This window comes from Varanus komodoensis, unplaced genomic scaffold (assembly GCF_004798865.1).
Source record: "Varanus komodoensis strain SLA01 unplaced genomic scaffold, ASM479886v1 scaffold5, whole genome shotgun sequence".
In the NCBI taxonomy this organism is placed as follows: domain Eukaryota; kingdom Metazoa; phylum Chordata; class Lepidosauria; order Squamata; family Varanidae; genus Varanus; species Varanus komodoensis.
The window spans coordinates 41,792,929-41,811,609 of NW_025336087.1; the positions used below are offsets into that span (position 1 = coordinate 41,792,929).

Genomic DNA, 18,681 nt, shown 5'->3' on the forward strand with positions numbered 1-18,681 from the left:
TGCACATTTCTGCAGTAGTACCTTATTTGTAAGACGGCCTTGTCTTGAAGCATATTCATGCTAACACTTGTAGCTACGTTACTGGCTTCATTTGTTTTTCTGTACAGCTTTTAAATACTGTGTGTGTGGGATATTACACATTGACTGCATCAGTGCACTTGGCCAGCGAATCTCCCCTTCAAGATTAACAGTAATAGCTTGTTGTGCTGCTGACTGTGTAGCATCTGTTCATCAAAATAGGAGTTGAACGGTCTTGAAACATGGCTTGCCTCATCAGTCCCTGTAATGGATAATTACCTTGTGTACAGCTATAGTGCCTTGGGAATGCTAATTGGATAATCAAGACTTGCAGCCTCTGAATTACATTTTGCCTATAATTTTGGCCTTTGTTTCACATAGCAGGAGAACACAGTTGTTTGGGGTGACTGATTGCAAAATTGTACCACCTAACATTTAGGATATTTTTAGCATTTGATGCTTTCTGGTTGAGATTTGATGGAAATCACACTTGCTAAACTGTAATGTGTATATTCCTATTTTTTAAGTATGACATATCTTAATTATAAATTAGTATTTAAAAAGTGATATGCCAGTAAGTCCCACTTCATAACTTGTCCTGATGGGGGTGGTTAAGAGTACATTCTAGTGTGTTATTTATTGTATCTATATACGACTTTTTTGCCTGCAGGGGACCCAAGGCAGCTTACATAATAATCCTCCTCTCCATTTTTTTCCTGATAACAACTCCTTGTGTTAAGCTAGGTAAAGTTACTTGTACATTCCTGGAGGTGTTTAAAAACTGTACTATCGGGTAAATAATACAGATAGATAGAATTAATGGGACTCGTACCCTCCTTTTGAGATGCTTACTGGCTGTGGCTGTCAGGTCAAACTGATATATTATGCTTATGGTGAGGCTCCTGTGCCACTTGGTAAATCCAGTTTTTATGAAATGAGAATCAGATTGTACCAATAGCAGCTGTGTAGTTAGAAACCCGGGCTTAGTTGCTCACATGCTATAATGCTACTGTGCCTGCAAAGCCTAGTTAGACCGACGGTGTCAGTTAAAAACTCAGCAGCTTGGTGATTCTGAGCATTTTTCAAACCAGGTTTGTTACGTGCAAAGAATGCGTTTGGAGACCTCTTTGAAGAGTTATCTAGCATTGCATTGCAGTTTCAGTGCCCTAAACTTTTAGGAGCTTGGAAAGTATTTAACTGTGACTAATGACTTGTTCTTTAGCTCCATTGACCATATTACTAGCTTCATGTTGGCCACCATATTAGATTATACCAGCCATTCCCAACCTAGTGCCCTCTAGATGTTTTGGACTTCAACTCCAATCCTGGGAGTTGAAATATGGAGGGCAGGTTGGGAAGGGTACATCATATCTCCTCTGGTTTCCCATCCTCTACATCACTGTGTGCATGTTATCCTGTGTTCTTTTTTAAAAATATATATTACTTGTGGTGGTGGCGGGGATACAGATAATTTTACTAACTTCTCAGAATTATCATATGAATCCTTTTACTCCCCCCCTTCTCTTTCTGAAATAGATAATATATCTGAGAGAATCTCCAGAAACGGTGTACAGGCATTTATTATCTGGAAATGTATCATATCTTCCTTTCAGGTAAATAACAACCACGGATTTGAATAATCCATTTTTCCAGCTTTGCTTAAGGTTATGTGGACACTAATCCCCTGACAGTTTTTAGACTTTTTAATGTGACTTCTAAAATTCAAAACCCCCAATCATTTTTGGAGAACACTGAGGGAGCTGCACAATACAACAAGCTACAGCAAGCCAGGTGCCTACAGACAGCATAAAAAATAGTGCCCAGTGTGATGCAGCTGTATCCACAGCTAAATTAAGGCACAGTAGGCTGCTGTGACATGCGAGTAGCCCCAGAGAGAGACAGTGCACCAGCCTATGAATTCACTGTTGATGAAGGGCAGGGCAGAATCAGTTGTCATTTCCTCTATAAAATTATTTTCCCATGTGAAGGAGAAAAAGCTATTCATTTATGGGAAGGGGGGATTACAAACTCTTTGTGTTGGCAACAAACAGTTGGCACCTGTGTGGAGCCTTCACACACCTGGGGACAGAGCCTACACTTGGTGGTAGAGCCTGCAGTGCTAAGACATACAGCTGGCGGATGTGCTTAAAAGTTGCATACAACCCAGCAATAACAGCTGTGTTTGATATCAGGCCCTCAGTGCTGCAAATCACAGCACTATCCAGGTCACAAGTGCTTCACAGCCAAAAGGCAAGAAATCACCTACCTATAGAGTGGTTAACTTGAGAAACTGAGTCCAGGTCAAGGAATTAAACATAGAGAAAGCATGTTACAGATATGGACTACCGAGACTGACTGCTGCTAAGAAATGTGAGAGAATTGGTAGCAGACAACTCCACAGATGCAGAACAGAGCATTCTAGAAGTGAGCTGGGCATCCAGACGCACACAGGATTCTGTGCTGCCGTCACCAGCCTTTCCTCTCATCTCTGCTTCTGCATAGTCTGGCCATGCTGGTGGAGGTAGCCTGCTCCTGCTCCACCTCTGTTGGTCAACGGGCAGGTGCCTGTATCTGACCACTCGAGAACTGTGGGCAGCAGCCCAGCCTGTGTGGCAACAGTAGACTCAAATTACTGGAGGAAGCCAAGATGGCTTTTTAATGGTCTCTCTTTCTCCTTGTTGCCACTCCTTAGATTACTGACCCAGGAGGGAAAGGAAGCTATCTTATTTTGACCAGGCTCTGAACTCATGGGGAAGTAGTGGTAATGGGATTTACTGGAAGGGAAGCTCAGCAGCAGGAGAGTCGCATCTAGGCAGGGCAGGGCAGGGCAGGTACAGCAGCGTTGGCTAGATGGAGCAGAAGCAGGCAGCACCTTGGACAGGTCAGAGTGAGAAAGCTGACTGGCATGTTCACAGGCGTGGCAACGGTCACTTCAGCAAAGCACGAAGCATGCAGCCATTAGGAAGGCCAGCCTGCCCTAGTCCTGGTGCTGGCCCCATCTTTTAGAGGTGTTTTGTGCATCTCTAAAGGTTGAAGAACACAGAAGAAACTAACCACTTGTGGGTTCTTCCCATTGTAGCACTGCTGTTGTAAGGGAGGTGTACGGCATCAGTGGCCACACATAGAGGCCATTTGGATTTTGCCTCTGTGGGCCTCTTCTTGCCTCCCTGTCCTCAGGTACATTGTGCAAACATGACAAATAGACAAAACTTTAAACTAATGTCCATGGGAAATGGAGGAAAGCAGGCCTTTTCCTCAGGGGAAAGGACAGATGCTCCAGACTAGTCAATTTCTTATTCATCCAGCACCAGGGTACATTTAAAAATGCCACAGGGCAGAGGTAATGGCTGGCCTCTACCCTGTTGCCTCCAGTGTCTTAGGAAAAGGTCAGGTTCACACCTTCTTTGTAGATATATTGGGGCATTTCTCTAAGCAATTAACAGGCACATAGAGAGGCACTTGCAGTGTTTGTGTAGGCCTCTGCCCTGACTGGGAACCCTCTGCAATCAAGTTCCAAGTCACAACAGAAACCAGTGTTCGTGAGGCAGACCCCTTTCTTCAGACATTCTTTCCCTCTCAAGGTGTGGACAGTGGAGGAATGGGGCCTCTGGGCCCATCTCTGCTCTCGTCCTCTACACAGTGATCAATCATGTTGAGTTTATGGCTGATGGTGGCTGCCCTGTTGCCAGTTTTCCCACCTGCAAAGTCCCATGCCTTCAGCTGTGCAGCAGCATCCTTGGCTCCGCTTCCCGGAGTGATGTCAAGAGTCTGACAGAACCTTTAGGACTTGCTCTTCCTTACTTTTATTGTTATTGGTCTGCTTTAGTTATTTCAGTTAACAGGTTTACAAAGAAAACTTGTTTTGGGCCTTGATGGTTAACCTGATGGAAGTAACTGTCTCCTATTGGTTGACCGATAGTCTCTGGTGATATTGTGTATTAAGAATAACATCCAGTCTAGCAGAGAACACACTAAATCTAGCAGATTTAGTTTTCACTTATGTTCATATGTTTCAAAATTTACATGAACAGTCATATAGTAATTGAGAAATGTATGATCAATAATATACCTTCTTTAGTGTAGTCACAACACAGGCCTAAGCAAACCTAATCAGAAGTTAAGACCCCGTGAGCTCAGCGGAACATCGTCCCTGCTAAGTGTGTTCAGGATGTCAACCATAGTAGGCTTACAGTATTGGATGTACATATTAGTTTAGTGTACTTAGTTGAGTAACACACTAACATGCTAGAAATGATATTCTTGAGGTGAATAAATCTGCAGTCCATAGAAAGGGAGCATAGGATTGATCAGAACCTCTTTGCTCGAGGGCTTTAGACAATGCTTCATCCTCAGAGTTCTGTTCTGTTTTTTCAAGAATTTGGAGCCCTATTCCTGACCCCACTGAGACCACATAAAGGTTGCCATGATAGATCTCTCCACAGCAAGCAAGGGCAGCTCCCAGCCTTCAGGCTAATCCAGCCGGTAGGGTCCCCTGTACAGCCTACAGAGGGCTGGGCAGGCTGTACAGGCCTGTCCTCAAGCCCTGGCTTGGGGTGAGGAATCTGGTCTCTGATTGGAGATAGCAGTCAGAGAGGATCTCTCCAACCAGAGATTGGGACACCACCACTCTTTGCAGAGGGTTGCTGGGAGGGTCCCATCCCACCATGCCCGAATCAGAATGCAAGCAGGATGGGAAGGAGATCTGCAGCTCTGCTAGGGCTCCCAGGGCTAGGCCAGAGCCGCTCCTCCTCTCCCCACCATGAATGCTTCTCTGCACTGCCATTAGCCATGTGAAAGCAGTGGTGCCAGCCCAAGTTACCAGGAGGAGAAGGCAGTTAAAGCCTCCCCCACCTCCTAGCGACCCCAAGCCCATTAACATTGCTACTGATGGTGGAACAAAATTAGCAGCTCCCAGTGGATTCCGCCTCAGCAGCCTGCCACACATCCGTCATGCTGGCATGCATGTGTGCATTTATGGCCCCCAAGCAGCACCCATCGCAGCCCTCGGGGTCAAAAGGATCAGGCATGTCTGGTCTGCACCAGCTCTGCAGGGTTTTGCACATGCATCGTTCTCAGCTCTGCCTGAAGATTCCATGGACTGAAGAATAGATAAGTGCCCTTTTCAATCGCAGTACTTGGTTTGTAGAAGACCCCGAATAGAATGTATTGCAGCCAGATGAGGATGCCTAAACTGTTTTGCCTAGGAAAGTGAACTTACTGTAGCTTTCAGAATAAATTCAGATATGTGTGCCTTGCAGGGATGCTGCATTTGGTACTTGCAGTTTTCATCTGACACTGCTTGACTGTTTTCATGCGATAAATAAGGTCAGTAAAACAAGTTTCTTTCTTTTTTTGCCTGATATGGGAGCCTGCACTTCATTCAAAATGGCATTAAATTATTTGAAAGACTGGAGAATTAAGTGGGGGAGGCAAATCAATGTGCCTCAGTGCGAGGTGCCTTGCAAGATCAGAGATGTGCTTCTGTGCATGCTGGAAGCCCCCCCACCTCCAATTTCCAGCAACCCCCCTCTTGCTTCAGCCCGCCATGTTTCATCTTGCACTGCCCCAGGGGCCTTCTGAGGGTAAACAGTTGATTTTCAATGGGCAGTAGATCAAGTGTCCAGCTTTATTAGACAGCAGTGAGGATGGAAAGTTCTGTGGGAGCAGAGTTCTGTTCACATTTCCATGGATCCACCTCGTTGGTCTTTAAACAAAAGAAAAGAATACTTTCTGGGTGTTCCAAGTACGTCACTTCACATATGTGTAATGTCTAATATATAGGTAAACAGGGAATGTTGCATAAATGCAACATCCTGAAACATCCTGGTTTTTGTTGATCCTGCAAGGGTCCTCCATACTTACCATGTTCTCTTGTGGATTTTAGGCTTTGCAGTATGGCTTCCTTGATTTCAATGCATTTGATGTAGATGAATATGAGCATTATGAGGTAAGTATCACTCTCTTTACTGGCTTCTATTTTTAATTTCTGCTGAGACTGTCTTTGCATAAAATTGGCATGCATTACTTATAGCTCTTGATTTTTTCTGTTTTCAAGATAGTCTATATCTAAATATGTGGAGTCAAGGAAAGTAAGGTAAATAACAAAAAGATGTTTCAATACACTTAAGGCTGTCGCATGACAGTGTGAGAGCATGTGGTCTATAACCCCAGATGAAATTGGAATTACACATTTTTATACTGCAAAACCTTACATCAGCATTCCTTGTCATCTTCACTTTGTTCACTGAAGCAAAAATGATTCATGCCAGGAATGTTTTAGGGATAAAGTGAACAGTTGCTTTGTTTTTTTGGCAGAGAGCAGAAAATGGAGACTTTAACTGGATAATACCCCAAAAATTCATTGCCTTTAGTGGACCTCACTCAAGAAGTAGAATTGAAAACGGTATGTTTAAAAGATGAAGGGGTGTGGGACAGAAGGAATATGTGGCTGCTTGACATTAATTATCAATACAGAACCAAGTATTATTTTTAGAACTAAAAAACAAAAACATGTACAGGTTTGGTTACTTTTTTGGTGGTGTGCTTGTTCCTGCCCCAGTTGTGAGTGAAGTGTGAGTGCGTAAGCTGCTCCTCGATGCCACACAGCTCCCACTGCAGCCAGGAGGAGCTAAATGAGGTTGGTCATGACATCCCACATTACGTATTCTAGGTTATTAGAGGAGAGAGAATGCAGAGTTGTAACCCATGGTTTGCTCTTGGGTTGCAGCTTCCTGCTGTCTCTCTCCGGTAGCCCAGAATTCCACGATCAAGCATCTGGATGAGCTACCCAGGGTGGAGTGTTCCTGGGTTGCTTAGCTCAGTGGAAGCAGTTGGGTGGAAGCCAGCTTGCTCCTGCTCTTTTTAGAACTGCTCACAGTTGAAACAACCTGTGGGTAGTCATGACATGCAAACCAGGCATGTTCTGTACTGCCATGAATATTCTGTCTTCATTTCCTTCCTTCCAGGTTATCCACATCACGCCCCTGAGGCCTATTTCCCCTATTTCAGAAGACATAATGTTACCACCATCATCCGCCTGAACAAGAGAGTGTATGATGCAAGAAGATTTAGAGACGGAGGCTTTGAACATTACGATCTCTTCTTTGCTGATGGAAGTATACCTAATGATACCATCGTCAAAACATTCCTAAATATTTGTGAAAATGCTGAAGGTGCTATAGCAGTTCATTGCAAAGGTATAGAAATGAGGAGATCAAACCCATGATGTTATGTCTAAGTCCTTTGTCCTCCTTGTCTGAGGCTGCATTTTAAAACATTTTGGCCACCTTTACTCTCATTTGTCCTTGAAAAGTGAAGCTATAAGGGTAGGGTGGTATTTAGTTTTTTCACTGTTAGAACATGGGGACATGCATTTCTTCAGGCTCATCTCCAACTGCTTTAACCTCTTGCTAAGTTAATACCAAAATAGGATTTGCAAAGTTACATGAGGAAGGACAGCATTCAGATATGCTTTAGGCTGAACTTGGGAAGTGTAAGCATAGGCCTCTAATTATGCTACTTAAAGCCTCATTCCCAGAGGAATCTCCTGTATTGGAATAAGCATGTTCAGGCCAAGTCATCTGCATAAACAACAACAATGATGATGGTAGCTTTCATATACATCTTTCTCAAAAGCAAGGCAACTTCCAACCAAATTCGAACATAAAAATTTTAAAACACCTAAAATAATTTCCTCTAAAATACAACCATCCCATAAATAAATAAAAAACATACAACAGACAAATCATGTCGTAGATCACTCAAGACCTACATATAGTTAAACCCTTCTTCTACATCATACTTTTTAAAAAAGCAAATACCCCTGGGTTTTCCTGTTCTACCTACAGCCCACCTTTACCTCTAAAATTTGCTGCAGGGGGTTGGAGAACCAGTCACTTCCTGGAAGTCTGCAATGTTGCAGTCTAGCAGACCTCCAGTGGCAACTCATTCTAAGGGGGTAGGGTCTCAGAGAAAATACCATCTTTCTTGTTCGCACCTGCTTAATAGTCCTGAAAGGTGGATATATGAGAAGGATTTCTCATGCTGTCCTTAGAGTGCAAATATATGTGAAGGTAGCCCTGCAAGTAATTTGTTCTCAAACCATGTAAAGCTTCAAAGAGCAAAGCCAGTACATTAAATTGGGCTCAGAAGCTTACTGGTAAGCAGTGCAGTTGGCACACTGTAGGTATTATATGATCTGATTGCCTTACTCCCATCAATGTTTGGGCACTTCTGGACAGCGCATTACTTTAAGCTAGCCTGGATGTCCCCAGATAACTGAGGCAAGGTCCATCTTTTCCAGATGGGGCCATAGCTGGAGTGCTGGCTTAAGCAAGTAAAACAGACTCCTGAACACTATTCCTGTCTGGTTTTCCCCATTTAGTGCAGAATCCAAGAGGATTTCCAGCATATGAACCCAATCATTTAGGCAGGGAGCAGTTTCTTTAAACCAGTTGTAAACCTTCATCCTGTATACTTAATTTCCCAACCCAAATTACCTTTGTCTTAGTAGAGCCTCAGTTTGTTCACCCTCCAGAACTGCCTCAGGAGTTTGTCAGCCTCCCTGAGAGGCATACATGGAAACAAGAGGCAGAAGTGTGTATCATCCTTAAACTGATGACACTTTCAAGCCAAACCTCCTGTTGGCTTCCCACAGTGGTTTCATGAAGCTGCCCATTCTGTGGCAGGATGGGACCTGGTCCTCCAGCAGCACCTTCTGAGACTGCTCCTTCAGGAAAGGCTGGAAGTTCTTGAATTGTTTTCTAAGCTCAAGCCAGAAGTTCCAGAAGGTTACTGTGGTCAATAGTATCAAAAGTCACTAAGAAGTCTGGAAGAACCAGCAGGCTGGTTTGCACTCTCCCAGTATTTAACATGGAATGCATGTTAACAATACACATGCAGAGTTAGAAATGACTTAAGTCCATGAAATTGATAACCTGTGTAAAAGGTGTTAGATTGTTTCCAGATGTTCATATATGGAATTGGGCAGAAGCAGTTTAGAGGTGAGATAACTGAAAACAGAGGAGTCTCAAGCCAACACAGAAGAGTTAATTTTCTGGCTGTTTACACTTCCTTACAAAAGATTTTCAGGCTGCAATCCTGTGCAAGTTTAAACAGAAAAACAGCCAGCCTTAAGAATTTTTTCTTAACATACACAGGATTGTACCCTCAGAGAGTATTTCAAGCTGTCCAGAGGGAATGTTGTAAGCTATAGGAAAGGAGTTGTTCTTAAGGGTTGTGCTGCATGAGAGGGTTTATCAAACCGAGATAGGAATGTAGGAAGCCGCCCTTTTCAGGTCATACTGTCAGCCCTTCTAGCTCAGGCATATTTCTCTGGCTGATGGTGGATCTCCAAGCTTTCAGGCAGAGAAAGGACTTTGCTGTCTCTTCCTACTTGATAATTTTACTTAGAGTTGCTGGGGATCTCCTGTAGGCAGAACATACCTTCTGTCACTGAGCTACTGTTCCTGCTGCACTGATGTGCTGGGGATGTCATGTTGTGAAGGCTGAACCTTCGGGATGTGGGGTCCAATTTGATGAGTAGCGCAGACAGTACGCAATTGTTTTAGGGTTTGCCCTGCTGCTATTAAAGCATGAATGATAGTCTGCCTGCAAATGCCTGAATAGGGATGCATTTCCTTGTGTCTTACACAGCTGGTCTTGGCAGAACTGGCACCCTTATAGCCTGTTACATTATGAAGCATTACAGGATGACTGCGGCTGAAACAATTGCCTGGATTAGAATATGCAGACCTGGCTCTGTGATTGGATCACAGCAGCACTTCTTGTTAGAGTAAGTAGACCTGTAAATGCAAATATTAGATAATGGATTCTGTTCTGAAAGAACAGGTTATCTGTGTGTGGTTTTTAGACCCTGGCTTCACACATGCGTATAGTGGCCATCCTCCTTTCTGGGATGTTTTGGTTGTGTGCCTCTCACTACTTAGATCAGGAGTAAGCTATTTTTGGTCTTCCAGATGTCGTTAGACTGCAATTCTGTCAGGGCTAGCCAGCATAGCCAGTGGTAAGGGATGATGGGAGTTGTAGTCCAGCAACATCTGGAGGGCCATAATTCGCCTACTTCTGGCCTTGATGCTTGCTCTTTTACATGTCAAAGCAATATCAGAAGCTGGGATTAATGCAACCTACAGTCAGGCGTATCTGGTCCAAGCCATATGTCTCACTGACTTTTTCTGCCCTGTCAGGAGAATTCAGTGGCTGAAAGTGCATATGATTTAGGCTGAAGACTCTGAGCCTCTAGGGCTGCATGTGTATTATTCTGCCTGGTCTCTGACAGGAATCTGCTCTTCAGCCACCTTGAAAACGTGTGCAGTTATTCAGGACCACATAGAAAACTAAAATCTTTCTCCCCTGCTTTTCTGTAAATCATCCAAGGAACAAATTACAGTTGCATTTTTTAATAATCATATACTACATTTACTGTGCTCTTCTGCTTGTGGAAGGGCTTTTGATCCAATAGAAGTGTCATCTAATGTAAGGGATGAAGGCAGATTTCATCACTTTCCTTCTGCAGCTCTCCGTGTCATCTCCCATCTTGTTTCAGAAGCCCTAAGCCCCTGCACTGGAGCTGATTTTGGAGTGGGCGTGGGTTTGTGGTCGGGAGAGGGGATTCACAAAAATCATCTCATTTTCTTTTAATGAAAGCCTCCATTGGATCAAAAGACATGCAACAAGGCAGAGGGCAAGCACAGTTAGATGCAAACTAATAGGGATGTTACATATCTCTTTGAATCTATTTTATGCCACAATTGATGTTGTATTAGGGCAAGCAGAGCCCTAGTTAAGAATCCTAGGGCAGGCAGAGCCCTAACCAGAATCCTAGTTAAGCTATTTGATGAATTATAAATCTAGTCATAAGTTGGCTGATTTTTAACACTTTTCTTTCCATAATAGGAAGCAGTCAGAACTTTGGATGGAAGGTGACATTTTCCGTTCAAAGCTAAGGAAGACCCAAAACTGTGTTGTTACAAAAATCCTTTCAGGAGTAGATGACATTTCAATTCATGATTCCAAAAGTCAGAATGGCAGCAGGAAAGATTCTGAACCGGTAATCTTCCAAATGTTGTGCTGTTGTAAATTTTAAGACATTGCTTTAAAACTTAAAAGCTGCCAAAATGGTATAATAAGGCTAAAATAGCTGGATTCCTTTGAATGCTCTTCTGTATTCCTATTCCTAATCAATATTCTAAGTGTAGTGGAGAATAGGCAAAAAATAAGCAAGGTAAAAAGACAGTCTTCAGGTTGAGGTGTGGGTATACATATACATTTGACTGGAATGCCTCTTTGCAGTTCTGTTTGTTTTCTGTACTCCACTTCATCTGGATGGTTTGGCACCTGAGTTAGAAACTTAAATAAATGGAGACACAAAAATATTGTAAATGAATCAGTTGATGCTTTGGGTGAGAAGATTCATGAATTCACCCACGCTAGGGTGTATGTTAAATTTGATGCCTCTGTACTAAGATTTTGTAGCTTGATTTACGGAATTCCAATGAGTTGCCATTTATTTACAGTTCAGTGATGAAGAAGAAACAAACATAGTTACACAAGGGGATAAGCTTCGTGCCCTGAAAAGTAAAAGGCAGGCAAAACCAAACTCGGTTCCACTAACGTAAGTTAATTTTATTTTGCTTTCATAAATGTCAAAGCTTCATTGCCTCTTTCTGGAAGATTGACTTGGTATGCTTTTATGTAGTTTAATGTTGTACATGTTAATTTATTGCCATCAACTTTCACCTCAATATGTATCTTCTCATTGTCTTGTTTCCTTATCATCAGTAAGTCCTCTTCTGTATTTCTGTCAGGTTCACATTCCCTACCTTAAAAACACTCCGGCTAGATTAAAAAGTGCTTCCTTAAACTTGACATTAAATCAACCCTTAAAAACTTCTTGGACTCAGTGTCTTTTTAAGCAGGGTCAGCTACTTGAAAAGGCTCTTCTGGATTAGTTTTTGTACATACCATTTTTCTCAGAAGATCCTTGCTTTGTAGGGCTTTGCAGTTAGGAAAACTACTGCCAGTGAGGATCCCTGTGCTGAGATGCATTGTGTTCCATGCATGGGAAAGCTAATGCCTAATAGCAGCAATTCCTTTCTATGTACATTCTGGTTAGAGAACAGACATGTCTGGTGAAGCGCATGCCACACTTTTTGCCTGTGGAAAAGCAACGCATCCTTCTGTGCTCTATTTTGCATAAAATGTGTGTGTGTGTGTGTGTGTGTGTGTGTGTGTTAGAGTGGATTTACTAATATCAGGGAAGCTGCTGGAGCAATTCTAATATATGGATCCTCCCATGGGGGCATTTAATATTGGTAGGCTTTATTGTGGACTTGGTTTTGTTTTTGTATTTTTTTTTAAATGGCATTTGAACAGGACTAGGGTTAATTTTTCCCAATGAGGCAGATTTTGAGGTGGAAATATAATTGAAGAATAATTATGAGATTCTGGTAGCATTTACCCTGTAGATAAAAAGAATACAACTCCCTGAAAAGCAGCATGGCCTTTGAACAGAGAGGGAAAATGTTTTCCCTAAAGGAAGCTGTCAGATCTTTCTCTTTTTTAAACTGCAACTGGCTGAAATGTTGTACCACTCATTTCTAAAATCCTTATTTTTCCCCTTTAATGTCATATTCATATCTTCCTCCCCACCCTCGCTCCTTTTTAGATGTCTCCTAGCTATGCTGGTCTCTACCCTGAGTAGCATTGTCATCTGGTGGATTGTGTGTGGCTCCTTTCTTCCCAACCTGCTATTCTGTCTAGATGGTTTAAGAACATAGGTTCACCAGACCCTCACTTGGGAGAGCCACTGTGTAAGTGTCCCTATTACATTCTCTACAGTAGCTCACCTTCTGCCTCTTTCATTGACGCATGCACCAAGCTCTGACTGTCTTTTTTAATTTGCAAGAGTTACTTTCTCTAGCTGCTTTTACATGATACATGAATTATGATTTTGTCTCCTTCAGAATTCCCAATTGATAACTGCCAAATCATTGCAGGAAAAGTGATCTTTTCTTGCTTGTGTGTTTGTCTGGATATTTTGTGGATAAAAAGCTGTGCTGGCAATGTGGTGGTTGTGTGACTGGTGCTTCCTTATGCCAGCATATGAAGAGTTTATCAAGAGTCTCTCAGTTTATCAATTCTGCAGTAGCTTCAAGTTTGATCCGCTAATTACCTGCAGTAATCTTTGAATCTCAGACTGTGAATGTGCATAGGCAGGTCAGGAAATCCAATGCTATGATCCTGTGCTCAATTACCTGTGAATAAAGCATGTTGAAGCCGGGGCGGGGGGGGGGAGGGGTTGCTTCCAGGAAGCATACAAGGGATTGGGCCACAGTAGAAGTCACTAACTATGCGGAGGCAGAATGAAACAGGAAAAATGCTTTCCGGATTACAGCTACTGTCCCAGCCCTTGATTTAAAGTATATAGCAATGCTAAATCATTTCTTTCCATCTCTGATTTAGGATGGTAACAAACAGTAATTTACAGAGCAAGGCAATACTTTGTCACTTACATTGGGAAGATTTTTTAAAAAATAAGGCATTCTGCCCCCTGCTGATTCTTTGCAAAATTTCACTTTTTCCCTGTGTCTGTCTTTATAAGAAGGTCTTGGTTGTGTTTGAACAGCTTGTTGTTTAACATTTGGCTTTGAATTCCCCTCACCTGTCCTGATCTAATAAATCAGATGTTCTAGTGCAAGCCTACAAACATGAAATTGAAACAGTAATTTCCTTAGCTTGACATTTTTGCTCTAGTGTTGCAGCCTGTTATCTTGCTCTAAGTAGAAAAGTAACATATCTTACATTACTTGAAAAAGACAATAAATGTTGCAATTACTGCATATATGCCAGCCTTGATGTATTTGGGATAATGTGCAATTATTAAATTCTGGGGATGTAGGCCACAACTCTTTTCGGCTTCTAACTGGAGGCAAAGATGCACTGCAATTGGGGGGGGGGGGTGCAAACAAAACCTGAGTTTGTTGAAGTTTTCAAAATTCCACTTCAAAGCCTGTTCTGTGTTGTGTCCATATCAGAAGGCGATCTTTGTTTCTTTTTCTTTCTACCTGAAAATGTGTGTGTGTTTTCTAAATACCCATCCATTGTGCCCATCTTTGAACTCTACACATTCTCCTCCCTTGGTTAAAGTGTGTTTGTGCATAGTTTTCTGGAGTACTCAGTTTTTCATAAACATTTTTCAACTGCACACATGCTCTCAAATCCCCTTGAGGCTACAGAGTTCTGCTTCATGTAGCTGTGGATCCAGCCCACCGAAAACTAGCGATCTTGTTTGTTGCTCCTCCATTGTAGATGCAGGGCCTCAGTCTGGAGCTACTTGGTTTGTTTGTTGGTGTGTGTAAGCAGAACTCTACCTGTACGTTTTTCTCTTTTTTATATATCTGCATATTCATAAAGCCAGTTAATCTGTTTTGTGGAGCCAACATCTGGCACTTCATTTAAGGTGCTTATCTGCATTCTTCAGTCTGCTTCCATTGCTGGGAAATGTGCATATGGTAGTTTCTGGCTCCTCTGTAAAAAACAAGAAATGCTGCTTCTCCCTTTAATTTTCATTTCAGACTTGTCAATGAGGAAGAGTGTTGGACATATCCGTGGTTTGAGTGAAAACTATAGATAGTTTCAAAACTCAGTAAGAAACTTAGCAGCTATCACACAATCACTAAGAAGAGGTTATAAGGATTAGTCCACAAAACCTGTCTCTTAAGCATCTTTTTGGAAAATCGTGTGCCATCACATTCATTCTTATTGTGTATTACTTATTTTTCAGCTTGTTCTACATAACCTTCTTTGTCCTAATCATTTCAGAGTAATTCTGCAATCGAGTGTTCAGCAAAGTAAACAGTCTGAACCTAGCATTTCTGACAATGCAGGCCTTACAAAAAGAACTACCAGGTCTACTGCAAGAAAAAGCAGTTTTAAAAGGTGAGAATTGCTGTCCTGAACTCCAGACATTGTCAATTAATGAAGGCTTGAACTTTCAGTAAAATGTACACTTCTGCCAATTCTAAACCAAAAGTCATTTTCATATATAACACTAAACCATGGCTTAGGCTAGCAGTAGTGAGTCACAGGCTTGCATATTCTCTTTCCAGCCTCCTCTAAGAATATCCGAAGCATCTGTTCCCACTTTTTAAGCTCACCAGAGTTTCTCATTACAGCCGAACTAGGGGGACTTTGGTTAGTTTAAACCAGGGTGGAAGGACATTTTTGGTCAAAGGTCATCATTCCCTTCCAGGAACTGCATGTCCGGGGCAGGTGGGTCTCTCGTAAAAATGGGTGAGTCAAAGCTAAAGTGAGCAGACACATGGATGGACATCCATAAAGTTTGGGGAAAGCCTTCCATTGAAGCCAGGGAAATGCTTTCTTCACATCTCTGATTGCAGTATGGTGGTAAGGTGTTGTCACAGGAGGCTCTGCCAACCAAAGAGTCCCCACCCGAGATTTAAAATGTATTGTCTAATGAATGACTGTGGTTAGTTAGCAAAACATAGTTTAAACTAACCAGAATTCTCCTAGACTCTGGTTTAAAACTGGCAGAAGATGTCTCTGATCTGCTCCATGTGCAGCTATTTGAAGGGTGGGAAGAGGAGAAAGAAAATGTGTGAGCTCAAGCTCTTTAATGCTAAATTATGGTTTAGTGTTGCATTGAAACCTAGTCAAAGAAGTGTTTGCTTATGGAATAAGGTCTAAACCATTGAGTTATATCTGGCAGTGTTGAGCAACATACTTCATGAAATAAGTTCCATCAGCATACAGGCTATTAGTCTCATAAGAACAAGTTTAAAATGCTTTTTTTTAAGGGTGAGTCTTACGGTCCATAGGCAGCATCTTTGGGGCCACAGGATAGTTCATATTCCCAGATTTGAGGTCAAAGACAGTGCTCCAGCTTCAAAGCTGCAACCCCTGCCCTCTTGCAACTGGCACAGAAAGAACTGTGCTGGTTGCTCTCCAAGTTCAGGAAAGCAACCTTGGAAGAAGATGGAGAGGAAGAGAGTGGAAAGGCCAGGGTATGAACTACCCTGCAGCTCCTTCTTCCTTTGGGACAGTCCAGTTAGGCAAAAATGCAGGACGAGATGACAGGGAGACATAGATCACTGTCCCCTCCTCAGTAACTCCTTAATGAGGGTCAGGGGTATATAGGGAAATGTATGTAGGAAACGTATATAGGAAAATGTAGATGACAAATGCCTCTTAGAAGAGGCATTCCCTCCTGTGTGAAAGAAAAGGTGGAATGCTGCTTTTAGAACTGCTAAACCATATGCATACCTCATCCAAGCACAAGATGTATGTACTTCCTCCTCTTTAAAACATCTATTTTGCCAAATATAAAAATGTACGTTGATTTCAACTCAGTGATCAATTACTCAGTTGGCCAAAGCTCATATAGTTAACATGCAGTCCTGTGCATGTTTAGGCAGGAAAAGAGTCTAACTAAACTCCAGCATTCCCCAGCCAGCCATGTTGGCTTTGTCCGAAATCAATTAAGATTTCATTTATAAGGTAACAGCCACGATATAGTAAGAGTATTGGAAAGAGTTATTAGACTGGCTGTAAGTTCATCTGAAGGAAAGGATAACTTTGATCAGAACCTAGTTTAGAAAATACATCAGTGTGCATATTGTTGTTGTTATTGTTCTTAGTTGTGAAGTCATGTCCAACCCATCGCGACCCCATGGACAACATTCCTCCAGGCCTTCCTGTCCTCCACCATCCCCCAGAGTCCACTTAAGCTCACGCCAACTGCTTCAATGACTCCATCTAGCCACCTCATTCTCTGCTGTCCCCTTCTTCTTTTGCCATCTATTGTTCCCAGCATTAAGCTCTTCTCCAGGGAGTCCTTCCTTCTCATTAGGTGGCCAAAGTATTTGAGTTTCATCTTCAGTATCTGGCCTTCTAAAGAGCAGTCAGGGTTGATCTCCTCTAGGACTGACCGGTTTGATAGCCTTGCGGTCCAAGGGACTTGCAGGAGTCTCCTCCAGCACCACAATTCAAAGGCCTCAATCCTTTGGCGCTCAGCCTTCCTTATGGTCCAGCTTTCACAGCCATACATTGCAACTGGGAAAACCATAGCCTTGACTGTATGCACTTTTTTTGGCAGGGTGATGTCTCTGCTTTTTAGTATGCTGTCTAGATTTGCCATCGCTTTCCTCCCCAGGAGCAAGCATCTTTTAATTTCCTGGCTACAGTCCCTGTCTGCGGTGATCTTGGAGCCCAGGAAAATAAAATCTGTCACTACCTCTATTTCTTCCCCATCTATTTGCCTGGAATTGAGAGGACCGGATGCCATGATGTTAGTTTTCTTAATGTTGAGTTTCAAGCCAACTTTTGCACTCTCTTCCTTCACCTGCATCAAGAGGCTCTTTAGTTCCTCTTCACTTTTCTGCCATTAGAGTGGTATCATCTGCATATCTGAGGTTGTTGATATTTCTCCCAGCAATCTTAATTGCAACTGGTGATTCATCTAGCCCCGCCTTTCTCATGATGTGCTCTGCATATAAGTTAAATAGGCAAGGTGACAGTATACAGGGTTGCCAAACTCCTTTCTCAATTTTGAACCAATCAGTGGTTCCGTGTCCAGTTCTCACTGTTGCTTCTTGACCCGCATATAGGTTTCTCAAGAGACAAATAAGATGGTCTGGTACTCCCATCTCTTTAAGAACTTGCCACAATTTGTTGTGATCCACACAATCAAAGGCTTTAGCATAGTCAATGAAGCAGAAGTAGATGTTTTTCTGGAACTCCCTAGCTTTCTCCATGATCCAGCGTATGTTGGCAATTTGATCTCTAGTTCTTCTCCCTCTTTGAAATCCTGCCTGTACTTCTGGTAGTTCTCGGTCCACATACTGCTGGAGCCTAGCTTGTAGGATTTTGAGCATAACTTTGCTAGCATGTGAAATGAGTGCAATGGTGTGGTAGTTTGAACATTCTTTGGCATTACCCTTCTTTAGGATTGGAATGTAAACTGACCTTTTCCAATCCTGTGGCCACTGTTGAGTTTTCCAAATTTGCTGGCATATTGAGTGTAGCTCTTTTACTGCATCATTTTTTAGGATTTTGAATAGCTCAGCTGGAATACTGTCACCTCCACTAGCTTTGTTTTTGCTCAGACTTCCTAAGGCCCATTTGATTTCACATTCCAGGATGTCTGACTCGAGGTTAGTAACCACCCCATCGTGGTTATCAGGGACGTTAAGCTCTTTCTTGTAAAGTTCTTCTGTGTAATCTTGCCACCTCTTCTTAATCTCTTCTGCCTCTGTTAGGTCCCTGACATTTTGGTCCTTTATCATGCATATGCATACATTTAATATTTTGTGTAAACTTGATTGTCAGTGAGACATTTTGAAATGTGTCTTTTCAAAAAAGAGATAATAGTAATCTGATTTTGTACAACAGCTGTCTAGGTCTAGGGGCATTTTGTCTTGTGTTAGCATAGGTTTGCCTTCCCTCTTGGAAATACAACATGAGAGACTGTATTTATCTGCCCGGCTGAGCACTTTATTCCCCTTCTCTTACTATTTCTAGAATTGGTTTCTGCTAACGCTTGTTCTCGATCAGCTTCCTGCAATGCTGAACTTTATGCTCTCAAGAAATGTTCTCCACCTTTACATTTTCTAAAAGCAATAGAAC

The 18,681-nt window shown here is 42.4% G+C and overlaps 1 protein-coding gene across 10 annotated transcripts in view; it reads left to right on the forward strand.

Annotated features, from left to right (window-relative positions):
• CDC14B (cell division cycle 14B) overlaps positions 1-18,681 on the forward strand; it is a 63,231-nt gene that overhangs the window by 35,721 nt on the left and 8,829 nt on the right. For 7 of the 10 annotated variants that reach the window (XR_006416332.1, XM_044446784.1, XM_044446785.1 and 4 more), the window contains exons 5-13: positions 1,555-1,631; positions 5,277-5,343; positions 5,903-5,965; positions 6,334-6,421; positions 6,984-7,214; positions 9,673-9,811; positions 10,933-11,086; positions 11,553-11,650; positions 14,860-14,976. Coding sequence is in view for 9 of the 10 variants with exons in the window: in XM_044446784.1 (XP_044302719.1) it covers positions 1,555-1,631; positions 5,277-5,343; positions 5,903-5,965; positions 6,334-6,421; positions 6,984-7,214; positions 9,673-9,811; positions 10,933-11,086; positions 11,553-11,650; positions 14,860-14,976 (1,034 nt within the window). In the remaining variant the exon portion in view is untranslated. Of the gene's footprint in view, positions 1-1,554; positions 1,632-5,276; positions 5,344-5,902; positions 5,966-6,333; positions 6,422-6,983; positions 7,215-9,672; positions 9,812-10,932; positions 11,087-11,552; positions 11,651-12,703; positions 12,849-14,859; positions 14,977-18,681 lie in introns of those variants that run through there. The other 3 variants (XM_044446787.1, XM_044446790.1, XM_044446789.1) reach the window with 2 other exon arrangements.